This window comes from Dreissena polymorpha, chromosome 11 (assembly GCF_020536995.1).
Source record: "Dreissena polymorpha isolate Duluth1 chromosome 11, UMN_Dpol_1.0, whole genome shotgun sequence".
In the NCBI taxonomy this organism is placed as follows: domain Eukaryota; kingdom Metazoa; phylum Mollusca; class Bivalvia; order Myida; family Dreissenidae; genus Dreissena; species Dreissena polymorpha.
Window position 1 is genome coordinate 42,271,565 of NC_068365.1, and position 21,749 is coordinate 42,293,313.

The following is a 21,749-nucleotide window of genomic DNA, read 5'->3' on the forward strand; positions in this document are numbered from 1 at the left end:
ATTGTGATCCCAATAAAATTGGGTCAATATGTTTACATGTCATATACTTGTTTCAAAATATGCATGTTTGATTCAAAATAAATTTTTGGCGTGTGTCAGTTTTAACGTGTTTTTCGTTTAAGGCACACACAAAAAACACAAAGCGTGTATTGTTTGATGGTGAGCATTTTTTATTTACAACCATTATTTTATGTTGAATTGTGGTAAATATAAAATAAACATATGCGTGTGTTGTATTATGGCAATTAGTTTTTTTTAATTATGGTTAGTTATAAATAAAAAAGCTGTAAGGTGTATTTTTCTATCAACCTTAAACAATGTCAATATTGCATGTGTACATTTGTAGATTCAAAATAAATTTGATTACATCAATGGTACCTTTATTACCGTGTGTAATGCATGTTACTTGTAGATGTACCCAAGTTAACTAAAGTTATTCATATTTAAAACAAACATATATTTTAGGATAGATATATCTCGTCGTATCAGCATGTGTTGAATTCAACCGTTCTCTTCAAGAACGACACGAACTGGAGTTTGCATACATACAGCAGTTATTAGTACAAATGTCTTTATTTAAAAATGGTTCATGTCGTTTGAATACAATTAACTGCTAATAAAATTTGTTTAGCAAATATTGGCAATATTATTCACACACTACCAAATTACATGTAGATGCTTTGATTTTTTTTTTTCTTGAATTATGTTGATATCGTTCTAATTAGGATGTAGCAATTTTTGTCGATACAATAATTAAAAGTTTAAACGAGTAAAAGTTCAAGTAGGGAATCAAATACGCATTTAAGGCAAACTAAAATGTGCACATCAGCAATGAAACCTAGGTATAAGACACGTTTAGCGACAATGTAATTAAGGTCAGACGAATGCGAAAAATTATCAGCTTACAATTTGTCACATGCAGTTGACCAATTTTATTAAAGTGCATATCATTTACACATGAAATGTCGCCAGGAAGAGTCTCTTCTCGGGTAAGCGTACAGCAGACGCCGATGACGCGCAATCGCCGTTCAACAAGAAAGCTAAAAACGATGACGTCATTACTGCAACTCCTTCGACGTATAACATCATTACCGCACTTTCCTCAATCCTGTAAACACAGCGACCTCAATTCAATCAGCGCAGACACGATGGCGACAGCGTTGAATGGAGTCTACAGTGACCGTCTACATCAGGTGACCATCGTGGACACTCGCTATCCGTACGAGTTTGAATGGGGTCACATCCGCGGATCAATCAACATGCACATGAGGGACGCTGTAAATAGTCTCCCGGAAACACCTGGGAAATGTCACGTGCTCATCTCCCATTGTGATTCCTCGTCCGCGCGTGGGCCAAGAATGTACCGGAACCTGCGCAGTCAGGATCGAGCCTTAAATCAGGATCAATACTCGAAACTGAACTTCCCGGGAGTAAACCTCCTTCAATGCGATTATAAAACCTTCTATGAATCCCACGGTGACCTATTTGATCCCCATATCTACACTCCCATGTTGCACATAGATCAATGCGCGGACCTAGTACGTCACTTCCGGTTCAAGTCCAAAACGTGGACCGCCGAAACTGAGAAAGTTAGTAGCAGGCGACATCGCAGTCGGATTTTTCCATCCGGTTTAAACTTTTAATAATGTTCAATTATTAATACGGGTGTCATTATTTTAACAAGTGCAATATGTGTTGCTTTATTTTGTTTTTGTGTTATTTGATTCATACAATAAATATAGCGATTTAATACAATGCACAATTTTGATTCAGTTTTATGGGTTTATTATCACAATTGCAATCACAATTAAAATCATCTATGTGAATTACTTACTGAACATGAATTTTTTATTAGCCAGCCGCTTCCGTGCAGTGATAGTTTTGAATATTTCGTCGTAACTTCGAAAGAATAACCATTTGCAATTACTGATAGAATATGTATCTCGACAGATAATGCAAATATTTTTAATTTGTGTTATTGCTTAAACATACGGTTACTGAATGGTTCGAGGTTGGCACTTCTCGTATAGGACAGACTCATACGCCGTGTCAGCTGGATTCCCATCCGTATTGCTTGTGTCGACGATTTTAAATGGTATATGACCACGAACAAACATGTCTTATCTCAAAGGTTGTTTGTATGATGTTTCCGGTTATCAGAACAGAACAGAACAGAAATTTTATTACGACTTGTACATAGTACATCGTCAGTCAAAACCATTTAATAATAAACATATCGAAGGGTCATGTGAAAAGAAAGATATTTTATGTTCGAACGCTTACTTTCACACATGGGGGCCCCACATAATGCAGACACAGGCGCAGAACACACACTCTGTCTCACATGCTGATCGGATTAGTACGTATAATTATCATACCACAGCCATCGCTTCTGAAACTAGTGCCAAATGTGGTAGATCGAACCGTAAAAAAATACAAAGTTTGAACACTGACTGTCCACACGTATGATAGCTGTTTGACATATGATTGTCGATTTAAACTGCCTACTGTGGTAAATGGTAATTAATATACCAAGTCTGTGGAATGACTAGCTTACCAGACCCCCAACTCGCACGTAGGGTTACATAACAGTGGTAAACAGGGCGTGCACGTGCAACCACTTGCAAGGTATCAACGCACACGTGGAGTAGATCACAACCCTGTGTTAGGTATGGTTGAATCTTAGTACAGTAGATTCACAATACGTATTTGTCTGACCAATATGCAATGTATCATCCAAGTTAGTTGTATATTCAGTTTGACATAATTATTGTTTTTAATCATTGAACATTACGTTTGCAATATGTGAACCCCAACGCTACTATTTACATTGCTTTTTAATGTTATTATTCGCAAAAGTTTGCACTACCTATGCCATACATTCTATAGTCTACTATTTAAAGGGGCCTTTTCACAGATTTTGGCATTTTTTAACTTATTAATTAAATGCTTTATATCGATAAATGTAAGCATTCTATCGTAACAGCTCCAGTAAAAAATCAAGAATAAAATTTAAAAAAGGAAATGAACATTGCCCGGTCCAGGTTTCGAACCAGTGACCCCTGGAGTCCTGCCAGAGTCCTGAAGTAAAAACGCCTTAACTTACTGAGCTATTCCGCCGAGTACATACGTCACGTATTTTATACCTTATATAAGCAATCTTCGTAGTTTCACAAAATTTAACGACAAAAACAGAACTCTCCAAATTATTCAATCGTTTCGCGTTGCAACGCTTTATAATTTTTAGGTTTTAAAATCGTCAAAAGATGCATATAATGGCTATATTAGACAATGATAAATGTTCAGTATTACTGTTTCCTCACAAATATCATAACTAAAACGAAAATTTGCGAATCTGAAACAACTTTTTTCAATTTTGTCAATTTACCAAAGCGTGAAAAGATCCCTTTAAGAAAAAAGAAGAAACGCTCCGACTGATAGATAAAACCTATTAATAATCAATTAACCTTGTATTGTATTAAAACTACTGACATTAATACTTAGTTTACAGCGGATTACAGTGTAAATTGAATATAAAATGCACAGGTTTTGGCAACATACTAGGACTAGATATATCTGATGTATCTTCTGGTCTGCCGACAACCGATATTAATCCAACTTAATCCAGTTCTATTTTCACCAAACGTACAAATGAGTATACTCCCTTGACCGAATTATTTTGATTTATATTCTAAGGGAAGTAACTAAAGCTAAAAAAGTGTAAGCTTCGAGCTATGATGCACTGCCACTGCACATAACTTACTGATGTTATAGGTTTATTTCAAGGTCGTTCAACGAAGACATTTGTGAATATTTATTTATTGTCTGGCAATTTACAAGTGTAAGTAATATATCGCTGATCAACCTGGATTAACTGACAAGTGAGTATTTTGGAATCAGCTGCCCAAGATGATGTTTTTCCGATAAACTTGCATTTCGGATATACTCATACATGATACAGTCAATTTACCATTCACGAATCAGTGGAGTTATTAAGATGTATCGATGAAAAACATGTGTTGAAACTTGTATTGCACTAGTTTCATATAAGACCTTTACTTACTCTTTCAGAAAGTATTTTAGTTTTGTGGTTTCAACGGCAGACAATATCTAGCTATGTTAAGTACGTTTCCCTCATTCATGCATTAACGAATAACGGATTATTTGTAGCCATAACAGATCACTTGATCATCTCAAACCCTAATGGAATTGTCAAAACATGACAACTATTGTTTATAATCAACAAGTTATATTGCCAGTTTGTATTTGATCAATTGCCAATGGATGAATACATTATTTTCTGTTATTTTTATGTAATAATGTAGGTCTACTATTTAATTACACATTTAGTTCTGGCTACCTTAACTTTAAATGTCGCTTTTTATGATTTTTGACAGGCGCGACTTTATACAGGTATGTCAATACTTAATAAACTGTACGCTGAAGTTTCTTTAGCTGTTGCACATTGTGTGCCATAACAAAAAAAAGTGAATCTTTTGTTAATAAGCATCACATGATACAAAAAAATTCATCATATACAATTAAATAAATTATTACAAATTGAAACATGTTTTGCATGTTACGATGACATTTAAGACGCATTGAATGACTCGGTTTAACTGACATTTTCCAAAATATATTTTTAAATACATAAAAATGCTGCACAGTAACTTATAAGGTGCTTTATTTATACATGCAAATGTGCATCTTTTTTACAGTAACTAAATGTCTGCATGGTATTGCCGTTCTCCCCTTTTCATGAGCAATAGACCATTGATTGAAACTTTGACGAAGATTTCTGTTCATAATGGCATAAATATCACAACCAGAGTCCAATATTCTGTTAAAGCAGTTTTAGCAGTTTTATGTACATCAATCATACATTTTTTAATATAATTGCTATACAATGGTGTAACAATTACATTTCTACATCAATTTCATGCCAAAATATATTTTATATATGCACCATTGTACTTAATAGTGATAAAGCAATTTATTTAATTATCAATAGCTCAAATTCTTGTAACTTGATTTCAGCTAAATAGTATACTTTTATTATATTTATGACTAAATGTATGCCTTTTACTTATTTATATTTTATGATTTCCTATACAGCCTTTGAATTATTAAATATGCTTTTGTATGAACATTTAATCATAACTTTATTTGATTATTAAAATTCAACTAATTTAGTTTTACTTTATTATGATAACATTGTTTGTTCTTGAATCTTAAACATGTTTACACCGTCAAAGATAGTGCAAGCTAAATGGAGTCTCATAAAAGAACTTAAGATTTTGAGTGGCCCACTGTGGGGGCAAGGTGCCTTTGATATCTTTATTGATAATTATAAACAGGCATTTACCAACACTTATTTTGAAAAGCATTGAGATTACCGGTATCATAATTTGCACTAAATGACAGCAAAATTAATAATTGTTCTCTAAATGATACAAAAAATATTGTGCATACATTAAGCAGACCTTTGTGCAGGTATGGTAACTTAAAGCTTTCAAGTAAAACCATTACCAATATCAAGTATAGTAAGAGTGGGTGGGTTTAAATCCGTATTAATGTAAATGTCATCTCCGGTCTTCACCACTACTTTATGTACTGACCTACATCAAGTATACATGCCAAATTGACCCAAATAAAGCAAATGTTACAGTTCACTGACTTCTTGTTTTCATCTACCAGGTGTTATTACAGTCATCTGCACCTGATTGTATAAACGCTGGTTAAAGTTACCGCTCGGTAACATTCAAACCTTGGTAAGTTTGCGGTTATTCAGGTATAGTAACCTTCAAGGTAACTCTATTGTATAAACACGATATACCGCAAAGTAACCTTACTGCGCATAGTGGAATTTAACCACCGGTAACTTTAACCAAAACATTCCCACAATGCATTTTCTAATGACGTAATTTTCGCGCGAAGTGTCACGCTTATAAACAGCGACATGTATTATTTTTCATCAAATTCATTTACAAATGAATTCACTATAAAAAAGTTTAAATTTTAACTATGTGTTCATCAAAATGACCAGGGACATATTGATAATGATGTCGGGATTTGCATCATTTAGCGGAATCCCTGGTGCTTCCAAACTGCAAGAGAGTGCTTACAAAGACGTCTATTCTTCTAGTTGCTCTAGATGTAACATAAAAATTATACATGGTTGTCGTAACATGCTAAACTATTCTTCTAATTAAGCTTATGTTTACAATAAACTTACTTACTTTCTTGTACAATAAGGGAATTTACCATAGACAAATAAAACATTGTTCAAGTTTAAATATATCTTTGTATGCAGAAATCTGCATATGCAACCGAGTTCACCAACGGCTTTTATTTGTGTCGTGTTCTGAGAAAACTGGGCATAATGCATGTGCGTAAAGTGTCGTCCCAGATTAGCTTGTTAAGTTCGCACAGGCTAATCAGGGACGACACTTTCTGCCAAAAATTGATTTTTGCTAAGAAGGGACTTCATTTTAACAAAAAATGTCATAAAAGCGGAAAGTGTCGTCCCTGATTAGCCTGTGCGAACTGCACAGGCTAATATGGGACGACACTATAAGCACATGCATTATGCCCATTTTTCTCAGAACACGATACATTTGATCAACTGCTCCGGTTCATGTTAACAGCAGTAATGTACATAGAGTACATGACGTAGCGTGTGACGAAGAAGAAAGTTTATTGAGTTCTCATTTGAATATAATGATATGATGGCATAAGGGTCTATATTTAACTATGCTAAAATAATTATCAAAGACCCTAGATGCAAACTCGTCAATTATTGAATTAAATGGATTATTTATGGATTTTAAAGGATTATTAAAGGTAAGATACTAGTTCGAACGTGTTTTGTTTTTTGTTTGTACTATTGTTGTTCCCTGTTCTCGGAGAAATTATTTTACCATGGGCGCCATTGATGCATCGGATCACACACGGCATACCCATAACAGAATATAAGAAACACGTTCTGTGCGTCCTTAAATTCGTCGTCCGAAGTTGGAAATCGTATTGCCCTGTAAATTAAGTCAAATAAAGTGTGAGTCGCTGCAATTTGTTGTTTACTCGTCGAAATTGTGAAGGTCGTCGATGGTTAGCTTTTATAATGTCGCGCGCCGCGGCCATTTTGTGTAAGTTACCTCTCGGTTACTTGTACTTACCCACCTAGGGAAGCAGGGTATGTTTTAACTGGGTTTTAACGATCGATACAACTAACCAAATTTTATACAAACGCTTACCGACAAGTAACCAACATGTACCGACTTTTAACCGCCAGTATGTGGTGCTAGTTGTTAATACACATGTGTGATGTACCACAGGATCAATGCAAATAAGATGAATTCTGATCAAATTCATTGTCCGAAATGTTTAAGTCATTAATAATAATAATAAAGATGTGGTTGTCCGGAAGTGAAATTAGAGTAAAATTAGAGTAGAATTCATTTATTTCCATTTTTTTATGGTTGCTTACATAAAGAGGATTTCCAAGAATTTGAAATGTCCAAAAAGGTAATAATGGTAGATCTATACCCAATCTTGAACATGTAACTGATAAGCTATTACTGTATGTAGATTTTTTTTCAAACCAAATATGTTCCTCAAACTAAACAACAATCATTTAGTGGTTTTGCATATTTACCATTTGGCAATCAGTTACATTTCAATTCACCTGTTCGATACATGTATATCAGAGTTGTTTTTTCGTTTCAATTCGGTGCCTGTAAAAGGACTTATTCCCAATGGCAAAAAGTATGTATTTTACCCAAGTATAAGCTAAAAATTCCCAAATTAAGGTTTACAACAAACAAACAAAACAATATTGATGCCCCCTTTCGAAGAAGAGGGGGTATATTGTTTTGCACATGTTGGTCAGTCCGTCGGTCCACCAAATGGTTTCCGTATGATAACTCAAGAACGCTTACGCCTAGGATCATAAAACTTCATAGGTACATTGATCATGACTGGCAGATGACCCCTATTGATTTTCAGGTCACTAGGTCAAAGGTCAAGGTCACGGTGACTCGAAACAGTAAAATGGTTTCCGGCTGATAACTCATAAATGCTTACGCCTTGGATCATGAAACTTAATAGGTATATTGATTATGACTGGCAGATGACCCCTATTGATTTTCAGGTCACTAGGTCAAAGGTCAAGGTCACAGTGACTCGAAACAATACAATGGTATCCGGATGATAACTTAGAATGCTTACGCTTAGGATCATGAAACTTCATAGGTGTATTGAACATGACTGGCAGATGACCCCTATTGATTTTCAGGTCACTAGGTCAAAGGTCAAGGTCACAGGGACTTGAAACAGTAAAATGGTTTCCTGATGATACCTCAAGAACACTAAGGCTTAGTTTTTTCAAAGTGTCAATGTTTAGTGTATCTTCCATCAAGCTCTATTTAACTAAATGTAATATCAAATTCACTTTTATACTCAATTTTAAAGCGTTTTTTAGCACAAAAAAACAAACGTTTATTTACCAATTTAAGTCGGAAAATGGTGATTTTTCCCAGTCCAAAGGGACCCAGCCCATTCCCAAAATAGTAAAAAAAAAAACGTATAATTTACAGATGTTTTTAAGTATCGGTATCATTAATGCACTAGAATCTATATATATTATGTAAATTAGGAATCGGCTATGGATATAAGCATCAAATTAATGAGGGTCAGGTTAAATGTATTGTATAATTAAATATGACAATATTTGCAAATGAAGAAGGGACATAAAAGGTAGACATTTTATTAATAGGTTGGGCATATAAAATGAAAGCGAGGCCATTTATTTTTAAAGAGGTAGACATTTTACAAATAGGTTAGGCATACAAAATGAAAGGGAAGCTATATATTTCAAAAGAAGTAGACATTTTATAAATATGTTGGGCTTACATAATAAAAGGGAGGCCATATATTTTAAAAGAGGTAGACATTTTATAAATATGTTGGGCTTACAAAATAAAAGGGAGGCCATATATTTTAAAAGAGGTAGACATTTTATAAATATGTTGGGCTTACAAAATAAAAGGGAGGCCATATATTTTAAAAGAGGTAGACATTTTATAAATATGTTGGGCTTACAAAATAAAAGGGAGGCCATATATTTTAAAAGAGGTAGACATTTTATAAATAGGTTGGGCCTGCACAATGAAAGGGAGGCCATATATTTTAAACAATTAGCAGTCATACACAGGTATAATGTTTTTGGCAGAGATTTCTCATAATATCAGTTTGAAACTTACTATCCTTCATTCCCATTAAAATACCCAGCCTGTATCATCTTTTGGATTTTATCTGTGTTTGGAAAATAATATCTCATAAGTTTTGTTCTTTGTTAAAATTATTATGAATTTTATATATTTTGTTGAAGGAAAAAATATTTTGGTATGTTTACATTTTGCAAAAGTTGCTTTAAAGGCCAAGAATTTTGTAAACACTCTTTTTAAAACAGTATGTTGGTTTGTATTAATGGTTCAGTGAATTGGTTAAATCAGTAATAATTATGTTCAAAGTTATGTCAAATTGCGTAGCTTCGTTTTAAAATGATGACTAAACAGATTGGTAGTAAAAAAGGAAAAAATCTAGGATATTTTCCTGTAATTGGCCAGATACAAGGGAAACATCCAATCTTTAAATCATCATGCCTAATTTTAATGGAAAGACATAAAAATAAGTTAAATGTCTCACTTGCGAAAATAAGTTAAATGCCTCACTTGTGTGCACTTGTTTTATTTCTAAACTTTAGATCTATAGTTTATGAATGTATAGGAAAATAGACTAAGTGAAACAATGGGAAAAGTCATACTGTACAGAAAGTACTATCAATGACTAGTTGTTTAAGCGTACATTTGTGACCCAGTTATAGGACACAGATATTGGTTTAAAGTTCCCTTTTCACATTTTGCTAAATTAACAAAATTTTAAAAAACGGTTTCAGATTAGCAAATTTTTGTTTAAGTTTTTATATTTGTGATGAAACAGTAATACTGAACATTTAAAATGCACTAAAATATCAATTATACTCAAGTATGCGTCTTTTGAGGATTTAGAAACCTGAAAATTATAAAGCGGTGCAATGTGAAATGATTTAATAATTTGGAGAGTTCTGTTGTTGTTGTTATATTTTGTAATACTTCTAGGATTGCTTATACTTTCATTATTGTCTTTTATTTATCAATATAAAGCATTCAATGACAAACTTCAATATCTGCCAAAATCTGTGAAAATGTCCCTTTAAGAGGCTGAAGATAAGGATAGGCATTAGATTTTGACTTTCTTGTTGTTAGTCTACTTGTAACAGAGGTAGGTCATTACCTTCTGACAGTGCTTGTAAATGATGTATTTCATTTTAAATTTCTGGATTAATATATGACCCACGCTCTGAGAAAAGCAGGCTTATTGCATGTGAGTTAAGTTTTGTCCCACATAAGCCTGTGCAGTCTGCGTAGGCTAATTAGGGACGACTCTTTCCCTTGTAATATAATTTTTGCTAAAAGGAAGCCTCTTCTAAGTGAAAATCCAGTTTCAACAGTCCCTGATAACCCTGTGTGGACTGCACTGGCTAATCTGGGATAACACTTGACACGCATGCATTAAGCCAAGTTTTCTCTGACTGAACCAGTGTTATAACTTGGGTTCCAGATCTGTATCTTTAGGCGTACCTCTCTGTGTGTTCTTGGGAAGAACTGATATCCACACTACAGCAATGGACGCGTCTTTCATGTGAGTAATGGGGTCAACCTAACCCTTTCTTGCTTAGAAGTATGTTTTTACCCATTTGTGGTCTCTTATTAAATCTTATTAAATTTAAAGACCTTTCTTAATAGATTTAAGTTTGAAAGGCTTAATTTCCAACTCTTAGATACTGATCAGCAGCAAAAAGCATTCAATTGGAACAGACTGCCAGTAACTCGCTAGCTGTTCTGGTTTTATGCTTATTGCAAATAGCCATTTTTAATTTTTTGTTTTTGAGTGGGAAATGATTAAATCAAATCGGTGAACACATAAAGACTGCGGCTTGCCATAAATTCAGTTTACAGTAATGTCAAGATATTAGCACATTTTCAAGACAACTGCCTTTTCATGAATAATGTTTCAAAATAAGTTAATTTATTGGTAACAATATGGTAATATCGTATTTAACAGTTTTATACTCAAATGTATTATTTAAAAATGCATATTATTATTGTTAAGTTTTAGCCCTGGTCTTGCCATGCTGTTCTTTCATTAACATTTCCCAACATACTTGTAGCTTACAGACTTAGTGACTTTTATTGGCTATTTTACAGCTTAATAAAGACATTTACAATTTAAAAGGGCTTGCTATAGTCAGCATCTTTTTCCCCTTCAGTGATCCATTCCCGCCTAGAGGATCAGGAAATGTTCCCATCAGTTTTGCAATCAAAGTAGATCCTTATAACTGGGCAATGATGTATGCATAAACCCTTTCCCACCTAGATACGCATTTTAAGCTCATGTATTTTTTGGAAAAAAAAATGAGCTATTGTCATCACCTTGGCGTCGGCGTCCGGTTAAGTTTTGCGTTTAGGTACACTTTTCTCATAAAATATCAATGCTATTGCATTCAAACTTGGTACACTTACTTACTATCATGAGGGGACTGGGCAGGCAAAGTAAGATAATTCTGGCTTGAATTTTGACATAATTATGTTCCCTTTTTATACTTAGAAAATTGAAAATTTTGGTTAAGTTTTGTGTTTAGGTCCATTTTATTCCTTAAGTATCAGAGCTATTGCTTTCATACTTGCAACACTTACTAACTATCATAAGGGGACTGTGCAGGCAAAGTTATGTAACTCTGACTGGCATTTTGACAGAATTATGTGTCCTTTTTATACTAAAAAAATTGAAAATTTGGTTAAGTTTTGTGTTTAGGTCCACTTTTTTCCTAAAGTATCAAAGTCATTGCTTTCATACTTGAAACACTTACTAACTATCGTAAGGTGACTTTGCAGGCAAAGTTATGTAACTCTGACTGGCATTTTGACGGAATTATGTGCCCTTTTATACTTAAAAAATTGATAATTTGGTTAAGTTTTGTGTTTAGGTCCACTTTTTTCCTACAGTATCAAAGCCATTGCTCTCATACTTGCAACACTTACTAACCATCGTAAGGGGATTGTGCATGCAAAGTTATGTAACTCTGACTTGCATTTTGACAGAATTATGTGCCCTTTTATACTTAAAAATTGAAAATTTGGTTAAGTTTTGTGTTTATAAGTTCCACTTTTTTCCTTAAGTATCAAAGCCATTGCTTTCATACTTGCAACACTGACTAACTATCGTAAGGGGACTGTGCAGGCAAAGTAATGTAACTCTGACTGGCATTTTGACGGAATTGTGGGCCCTTTATACTTGAAAATTTGGTTAAGTTTTGTGTTTTGGTCCACTTTACCCCTAAAGTATCATAGATATTGCTTTCATACTTGGAACACTCGTAAACTATCATAAGGGGACAGTAAAGGACAAGTTGCATAACTCTGGTTGTCATTTTAACTGAATTATGGCCCTTTTTTGATTTAGTAACATTGAATATATGGTTACATTTTGTGTTTAGATTCAATTTACTTCTAAAGTATCAAGGCTATTGCTTTTAAACTTTAAATACTTTCAAGCTATCATGAGGGTACTGTACCTGGCAAGTTGAATTTTACCTTGACCTTTGAATGACCTTGACTCTCAAGGTCAAATTATTAAATTTTGCTAAAATTGCCACAACTTCTTTATTTATATTAGATTTGATTGATACTTTGACAAAACAATTCTTACCTGACATACCACAATTGACTCCCTCCAAACCCCCCCCCCCCCTGAATCCCCCCCCCCCCCTCGAATCCCCCCCCCATTATTTTTTTTTAAATTAAAGATCATCTTATAAATGACCACCACACCCTCACACTATACCCCCCCCCCCCAACCCCCACCCCAAAAAAATAATTTTTATGCCCCCAGTAGGGTGGCATATAGCAGTTGAACTGTCCGTCAGTATGTCAGTCAGTCTGTCTGTCAGTTCGAAAAAAAATGAACATTGGCCATAACTTTTTCACTTTTTAAGATAGCAACTTGATATTTGGCATGCATGTGTATCTCATGGAGCTGCACATTTTGAGTGGTGTAAAGTCTAGGTCATCCTTCAAGGTCAAATGTCAACTTTATGGTGTCTGTCCGTCCGAAAACTTTAACATTGGCCATAACTTTTTCAATATCGAAGATACAGTACACTCCACGCGTTTTCCTCAATTTCCCTCCATACTCCGCGGTGATTGACCTGGAGGGAGTAAAAAAAATCCCGCCAGATGCGGCGTTTGCGACGGTTAACGATCGGCAAAACTGATAAGCCGAGGCGGCGGCCCTCGGCATTGGCGGGAAACTCCGCGTTTTACGAGATAACCATCAATTTAATTTTGTTTGACTTCATTTTCAAATAAAATTACATTTATTACAAGTACATACATGTACATGTTGTATAATATTTACAATTAAAAAAAAACAACCAAGATAGATCGATCCCGACGTGGTTGTAGAAGTAGTTGTTGTTGTATAGAAAACTCGTTGATTTACGACAAACAAAATGTCGTCTTTTAACTAATACTTACTAATTGATATAAACACAGTTTGCAACATTGTTTTTATTTTGATAATTTAATCCAAAGTTATCATGCAGGGGTTGTAATATGCCGGATTGAACCGGAAATCCGGATTTCAAGGCACCAGGGTCACTTTTGAGATCAATAAAAATTCGAGTTTTGTTGGGGGGGGGGGGTAAGGAGTGATTCTTGGTTTATTTCGGTTCTACAGAAGATAACTCCTGCGCTGATATCATAAAATTTATTAGTGTCGTGTTCTGAAAAAACTGGGCTTAATTCATGTGCCTAAAGTGTTGTACCAGATTAGCCTGTGTAGTCTCCTTACCGAAAATCAAGTTTAGGCGGAAAGTGTCGTCCCTGATTAGCCTGTGTGGACTGCACAGGCTAATCTGGGACGACACTTTACGCACATGTATTATGCCCAGTTTTATCAGAACAAGACACATTAGTATTTATCCTGTGAATTCCAATCAACAATTCGTTTATAAACATGGAGTAACAACGAAAAAATCCCAAGTTTTAAGGTAAATTTTGACCACGTAACTTATGTTTAGAAGCTTATAAACGTAATTACTTTTTTATATTTTTATTGTTTCTTTACATAAACGATTAATTTGATAAACTGTGACATTGGAACAAAGGAAAACAACCGTGAATCTTACTTTGCGTGAACAGGTGTGTGGGGGGTGGTAAATTAAGCCACTTTACGAATAATTTATGATTACGTTTTCTTGTAACAGCATCAGTTTTTAGGTGGAAATCGTTAATATTATATATATTTATGTGATATTATTTAGTGCTGTTTATATAATGGGCTAAGGTTGTACTTTTTAATGATTATTTTTTTATTTCAATTTTTCCTGTATTGATTTTTTTTTTAATATTTGGTTAATGTAGTATAATATTATGCTGAAAAATATAAGTAAATTCTTGGAAAAAAATCTTTCTTTTGCTATAATAAAATGCATTTAAAACTGCTTGGAAATGCAATCTAGAAGGGTCTGAAAATGATTTAAATCAATTTTTGTCCGGCTGACTTAGCCCCCCTTTATCCCCCTGACAAAGGCGCTGCCCCTTGACCCCGCTGGTGGCCTGCAGAGCCAGACCCCTGGCTTGTTTTCAGGATTGGCAATCTGGTCCTGTTATGACCCCTGTGTTAGCAGGTGATTTTCTATAGTGAACATGTAAACAAATGACCAAGGAACCTAAAAATCTCGCAAATCTGTGTGAATTGACAGTTTGACGTAATCAAAGAAAAGCCGCTTCCTGTCTAAAGGCATAACTTACTCAAGTAAACACGTTCAATGAATGCATAAGGAATGGTTTTAATTGTCGGAACAAAGTCAATTCTCTGCTCGCTAATGCATTTATTTTCTCTTTGAAGTTAGGTTATTCCATTGATTGCTAAAAGAAGGTGGTAACTATTGAGTTGATAGTTGCATTTAATATTCACAGTTGTATTCTTGTTGCGTCGACATTCAAAACAATGTTTACCGGTAATTATGGACCAAATCGGCATAGTGACATTCACACATGTTAATCTCTTTTGTCAAAACACCGCAGACAGCAGTCTACACAATAGGTCAGTAGACAAGCTTTTTGTTTTTTCATAACGTCAAACACTTAAAATCCAGTTCCGCCCAGATGTATGATTTGAAATTATTTTAGAGGAAATATCAACTTATTTGCGATATAATTTTGGTAAAAATACCAAAGAAACTTTAAACCGAAATCATCAAAATTCAATGTTCTCTGCGCTATAAAGTTTGTATAAAAAAAATCAATACACGCACACTTTGCAGGTATAAGGAGTATACCTTGTACATTGCAGCATAATTTTCGCACGCTTTTGTCGGGAAATATACATGATGACTGTATATTGGGAGCATTTGTAACCGTCGTGTTAACATTAAAAATCGTAGTGTGTTTCGGATTACTAATTATTATTCTCATTTTGAAATTTTACGGAACATTTATTCTTGTCTTATATGTGTTATGATTAAAATATTAATTTGTCAAATGTCTTATATTCATTCATATTGTAGACGTACCTGTGAATTAAAAAACATAATTTTTATCCGATTAATTTTTTATACAATTATCTTTTTTATACATGTACTACAGTATTTAAACAATTTATTTTAACAATGTTTTTATTTTTTGGCATGCCCAGTAGCACACTGCTAAGGCGGCGTTGCGCGGCGGTCACTGATAAGAACGGAAATTGTCTGCATTTACCGACTAGGCTAAAGTAATACACGCCGCGGGAATTAGCGAACGCGGCGTAACGCCGAGGGTTTTATCGAGTTCACTTCCCTCTCTCAACGCCGCGTGAACACTCGCTAGCAGAAAAAAACCCGTGGAGGGAGCGCTTTTTTTGGGGAAAACGCGTGGAGTGTACTGTAGCAACTTGATATTTGGCATGCATGTGTATCTCATGGAGCTGAACATTTTGAATGGTGAAAGGTGAAGGTCATCCTTCAAGGTCAAACATCAAATATATGGCGTTTGTCCGTCCGAAAACTTTAACATTGGCCATAACTTTTTTAATATTGAAGATAGCAACTTGATATTTGACACGCATGTGTATCTCATGAAGCTGCACATTTTGAGTGGTGGAAGTTCAAGGTCAAGGTCATCTTTCAAGGTCATCCTTCAAGGTAAAAAAAAAAGAAATTCAAAGCGCCGTTCTCATGAAGCTGCAGATTTTGAGTGGTGGAAGTTCAAGGTCATCCTTCAAGGTCAAGGTCATCCTTCAAGGTCAAAGGTCAAAAAACAAATAAAAAATTTCAAAGCGGCATTATCATGAACCTGCACATTTTGAGTGGTGGAAGGTCATTCTTCAAGGTCAAGGTCATCCTTCAAGGTCAAAGGTGAAAAAAAAATCAACGCGGCGTTATCATGAAGCTGCACATTTTGAGTGGTGTAGGTTCAAGGTCAAGGTCATCCTTCAAGGTCAAAGGTCAAACAAAATATTAAAAAATCAAAGCGGCGTTATCATGAAGCTGCACATTTTGAGTGGTGGAAGTTCAAGGTCAAGGTCATTTTTCAAGGTCAAAAAAATTTATTAAAAAATTTCAAAGCGGCATTCTCATGAAGCTGCACATTTTGAGTGGTGGAAGTTCAAGGTCAAGGTCATCCTTCAAGGTCAAGGTCATCCTTCATGGTGAAAGGTAAAAAAAAATAATAAAAAAATTCAAAGCAGTGTTCTTATGAAGCTGCACATTTTGAGTGATGGAAGTTCAAGGTCATTCTTCAAGGTCAATGTCATTCTTCAAGGTCAAAGGTAAAAAAAAAAATAATTTTAAAGCGGCTTTATCATGAAGCTGCACATTTTGAGTGGTGGTAGTTCAAGGTCATCCTTCAAGGTCAAGATCATCCTTCAAGGTCAAAGGTCAAAAAAATAATATTTCAAAGCGGCCTTCTCATAAAGCTGCACATTTTGATTGGTGGAAGTTCAAGGTCAAGGTCATCCTTCAAGGTCAAAGGTAAAAAAATAAATAACTTCAAAGTGGGCAATAGGGGGCATTGTGTTTCTGACAAACACATCTCTTGTTTTTTTCAAACATGGTTAAAAAACACGAATATTTATTTGTATTATTTTATTTTTGAAATACCGTCCAACCATCCCACTCAAGAATCTCCCCCAAACAATTTTTTTTTTGCATTTTTTTGCATTTTTGGAAGATAATGCAATAAATGACCACACCCCCACACTATACACCCCTCTCCACTCCACCCCTCCATCTTTTGCGATTGAAATTGAGATAGGTCCCTACACCTTCAAAAAGAAAAATAGATGAGCGGTCTGCACCCGCAAGACGGTGCTCTTGTTACATATTTGTCGTCCTTTAGAAAGTTATATTTAAAAAAAAAACTTTCTCACTAGATTCAAAATCAAAAGGCATCATTCTAACCCTTGATGAGCAGCAAGCAGCATAAAACCTGAACAGACTGCAAGTTACTCGGAGGCTGTTCTAGTTTTATGCTGGTTGCAAAAGCCATTTTCACTTTGCTTTTTATGGGGTAAATGGTTAACAGTTGTGTTTATCTTTAATTTTCAGTCCGATTCCAAAGATCATCAATGGTGGCATTGCTGGTATCGTGGGGGTGACATGTGTGTTCCCTATTGACCTGGTGAAGACACGACTGCAGAATCAGCAAGTGCTGCCCAATGGCAAGCCTATGTACTCCAGTCTGTGAGTAGAACTAACAAGTGCTGCCCAATGGCATGCCTATGTACTCCAGTCTGTGAGTAGAACTAACAAGTGCTGCCCAATGGCAAGCCTATGTACGCCAGTCTGTGAGTAGAACTAACATGTGCTGCCCAATGGCAAGCCTATGTACTCCAGTCTGTGAGTAGAACTAACAAGTGCTACCCAATGGCAAACCTATGTACTCCAGTCTGTGAGTAGAACTAACAAGTGCTGCCCAATGGCAAGCCTATGTACTCCAGTCTGTGAGTAGAACTAACAAGTGCTGCCCAATGGCAAGCCTATGTACTCCAGTCTGTGAGTAGAACTAACAAGTGCTGCCCAATGGCAAGCCTATGTACTCCAGTCTGTGAGTAGAACTAACATGTGCTGCCCAATGGCAAGCCTATGTACTCCAGTCTGTGAGTAGAACTAACAAGTGCTACCCAATGGCAAACCTATGTACTCCAGTCTGTGAGTAGAACTAACAAGTGCTGCCCAATGGCAAGCCTATGTACTCCAGTCTGTGAGTAGAACTAACAAGTGCTGCCCAATGGCAAGCCTATGTACTCCAGTCTGTGAGTAGAACTAACATGTGCTGCCCAATGGCAAGCCTATGTACTCCAGTCTGTGAGTAGAACTAACATGTGCTGCCCAATGGCAAGCCTATTTACTCTAGTCTGTGAGTAGAACTAACAAGTGCTACCCAATGGCAAACCTATGTACGCTAGTCTGTGATGAAAAGTAGAAGTTTTCAATGTTATTGATTCATATAGGATTTGGCACGAGTTGTCATATCATACCATATTTTATTAAACAAGTTCATCAATTTTGTTAGTAAGCGAGCCTATGGCGAGCTTACTTACAAATTTCCTGGACAAGTTTAATAAAATATGGTATGATATGACAACTAGTGTCCGATCTTTTTTATCACATGCTTTTAAATGAGCAAATTAAATAAATATTAACGCAAACATAATGATAAATCCCTAATGTTGTTTACATTTCGTGATGTCATTTGACGTTGCAACGTCATTTCAGCAAAATAACAAAATGCGATTGGTCAATAAACGAAAACTAAGCCAATGAAAACACTTAAAAATGTTGTATAACACATGTGTAATATACAAAAATATGTAATGGTTATATTACATGGAAAACAGGGTATGGCATGTGATAAATGTTTGTACTGCAATGTATTTCTGTATTTGGGTATAACTCAGTACAAAAGACTGTTAATGCTTATTTATGTTTGTCTGTGTGTTTGTACAACAACCTGTTTAATTATCTGTTAATCATTAGTGGCCTAGTTTTGAACACCATATGACCTAGGTTTGAAGTTGGTGATATATGGTTGGAACAAACTTATAAATATTATACATACAACCCCCGTATACACTTATTTATACATCATTTTTATGTACCTAATAGCCCCGTCACACCGGACTGGCATCCTTACGGCGACCTAAGACTGTGTTTCTTGAAATTTCTGGTTGTTGTAGTAAGAACGCCAATGACTTTTTCGGTAAAAATGCTGTTTTTCGCTGCCCGTCACACCAGCGTCCTGGTTTATGGTGTTCTGCGCGTCCACGGCGTCCTTAATACATCCCTCGCTACCTTACCGCGTTCGAACTGCGTCTTTAGGGGGACCAAAGCCGACCATACGGCGTCTGAGCGTCGTCCTTGGCGTTCTTACTGCAATCTTATTGCGACCATGGCGTCACCGCAGTGATGGTACGGCGACTGCGCGGCGACCACACGGCGACCATACTGATAGTATAAAAGGCCGGATGTTTTTGAAGAAATTTCTTTTATTTTCCAATCGTTGATGCGTGCAGAGAAAAAAATTCAATAATGCCAAGAAATAAGACGCATGGGTGGGGTAAACCCCAAAAAGTAGCTAGTCCTTCACCATCTCTGGAGAGGGTTTCGGACACCGACACTCAGTCTGTTGCTAGCAGCATGCACCCAGCTGACAGCCCTGTTAAATTGAAAACAAAGTAAGCTAGCGACCAGAAGCGATTTATCATCAGAAGGAGAAGAGGTAATGGTAGAGTGGCTGAAGGAGCATCCCATTTTGTACAACAAAAAACTCTTCGTACAAAGACAAGGCCAAGAAGGACGCTCTTTGGAACGAGCAAGCTGTGCTCCTGGAAAAGGACGTCAGCATTCTCTATGTGTGTTATCAGTCCATTCGAACTAAGTTTGGCAAGTTGGCGAAATTGAAGTCGGGCTCGGGCTCTGGCTCTGGAGAGCGGACGGAACGCGATTTGTGGGTACTTGAGAACTTTAAATTCTTAAAGTCCCATATCCATGGCGTCCAACCACAAACTGTTGTGAGGGTAAGTACCACTTTTTTTTTCTAACTTGCAATTGCATTTAAATAATAGTACCAGACATAAAATTTACTGCATATACATATATTCTATCGTTTCAATGTTTGTATGTCAAAAAGGATAAAATACTACATGGTATATAAGACAAGTAATTTTGAATTCATAACTTTCGATAAGTAAACACTCATTTTTATCTTCATTGAAATGTCAATGATTATTCTCCACCATTAAGTTGCATATGTATATCTAATATATAACACAATTCATTTATTTTAGTTGAAGGCAAAGCTCGCATACCAAGGGTCGACCCAGGGTGATGATGACCCGGAACTTGCGAAACCAGATGAAATCCAGGGACCGTCTACCTCTATAACAAATGCCGATGAGCCTGCAATCCTTGCCATACGTCCCGATCTCGGCGGGACAGTCCCGCTTTTGGACCCTTTGTCCCGCCGTCCCGCCATGAGACGATTTGTCCCGACATTCGTAAAAAAACGATGTAAGGTCTATAGGTTCCCAATAAAATTCGCTATTCAAGCTCTGTTTCGCTAACACTTACCACCGCTAATCCCTTTATTGCCCCCAATTAACAATCCGATTCTACTTATCGTGTGTACCAGTGTTGTTTATGACACCTTATCAGCGATTTATCGGCTAACTATTGATTTCATCAGGCATTCACACCATGGTGGTCTTCAAGATAGTGGTCGCTTATTGCTATCGATAGTTGTTTTATAATGAAATTAATGTTGAAAATGTGTTTATTTTTGTATTTGTTTGAAACGGTTTACAAAAAAATTGTTTTGTAAAATTAACTCTACGTCATTAATGAGTCTTTTACATTCAATGTTTAGTTCCAATATAGCGGGATAATCCGAATGTGCAATATACCAAAATCGCAACAAACAGTCCAATAAGTGATACCCATCCTGTCTTGTGTAATTGGGTGTAATTGTAATAAAAAAAAACGAGGTGCTATGCATGACAGTTTGACCCTACTCCAATTAAGCTAAAAACAACGAGGTGCTATGCATGACAGTTTGACCCTACTCCAATTAAGCCGCGACAATTCACAAGTAACAAACTGCACATGGATACATGCTTAAAAAAACATCGCAACAAACAGTAGAAGTGGTACCCATCTTGTCTTGTGTTATCGTAATAAAAACAACGTGTTGTTATTCACGACAGTTTGACACTACCCCAATACAGCGCCTGACAATTCACAATTCTGTTTAATCTGTGTTTATAAGAAGAAAACAAAATATTATTAACATTAGAGAACATTCCGGCAACTCTCTTCACTTGCGTTTGCAGCGCTGTCAATCCCGCATTCAAACGCCGATCCAGAACGCTGTTTCAGCGCACTAAAAAAAAATCCAGAAAGAAGAAAGAGAAAATCTGGGCGATAAAACGGTTGAGGCGTTGTTGCGAGTTAAAATGAACACAAAGACGGTTTGCTTCCACCAAAACCCTACCTCGGAAATGTGTACGGCCGCGCATTCCGTGTGTAACTGATGTAACTGTTCGGTAGATAGTGTACTGTAACCCGTACTTTCAGTCAACTGGATAGCCTCCCCTGCGTTAATGTTTGC

At 35.9% G+C, this 21,749-nt stretch overlaps 1 protein-coding gene across 14 annotated transcripts in view; it reads left to right on the plus strand.

The window, feature by feature from the left end:
* Window positions 1-3,688: 3,688 nt before the first annotated feature.
* Window positions 3,689-21,749, plus strand: part of LOC127851512 (mitochondrial glutamate carrier 1-like) — a 32,569-nt gene continuing 14,508 nt past the window's right edge. Inside the window, exons 1-3 of one of the 14 annotated variants that reach the window (XM_052385321.1) lie at window positions 3,689-3,881; window positions 10,660-10,740; window positions 17,690-17,824. In XM_052385321.1, coding sequence (XP_052241281.1) covers window positions 10,724-10,740; window positions 17,690-17,824 — 152 coding nt within the window. In that variant the 5' untranslated portion in view covers window positions 3,689-3,881; window positions 10,660-10,723. The other 13 variants (XM_052385323.1, XM_052385324.1, XM_052385335.1 and 10 more) reach the window with 13 other exon arrangements.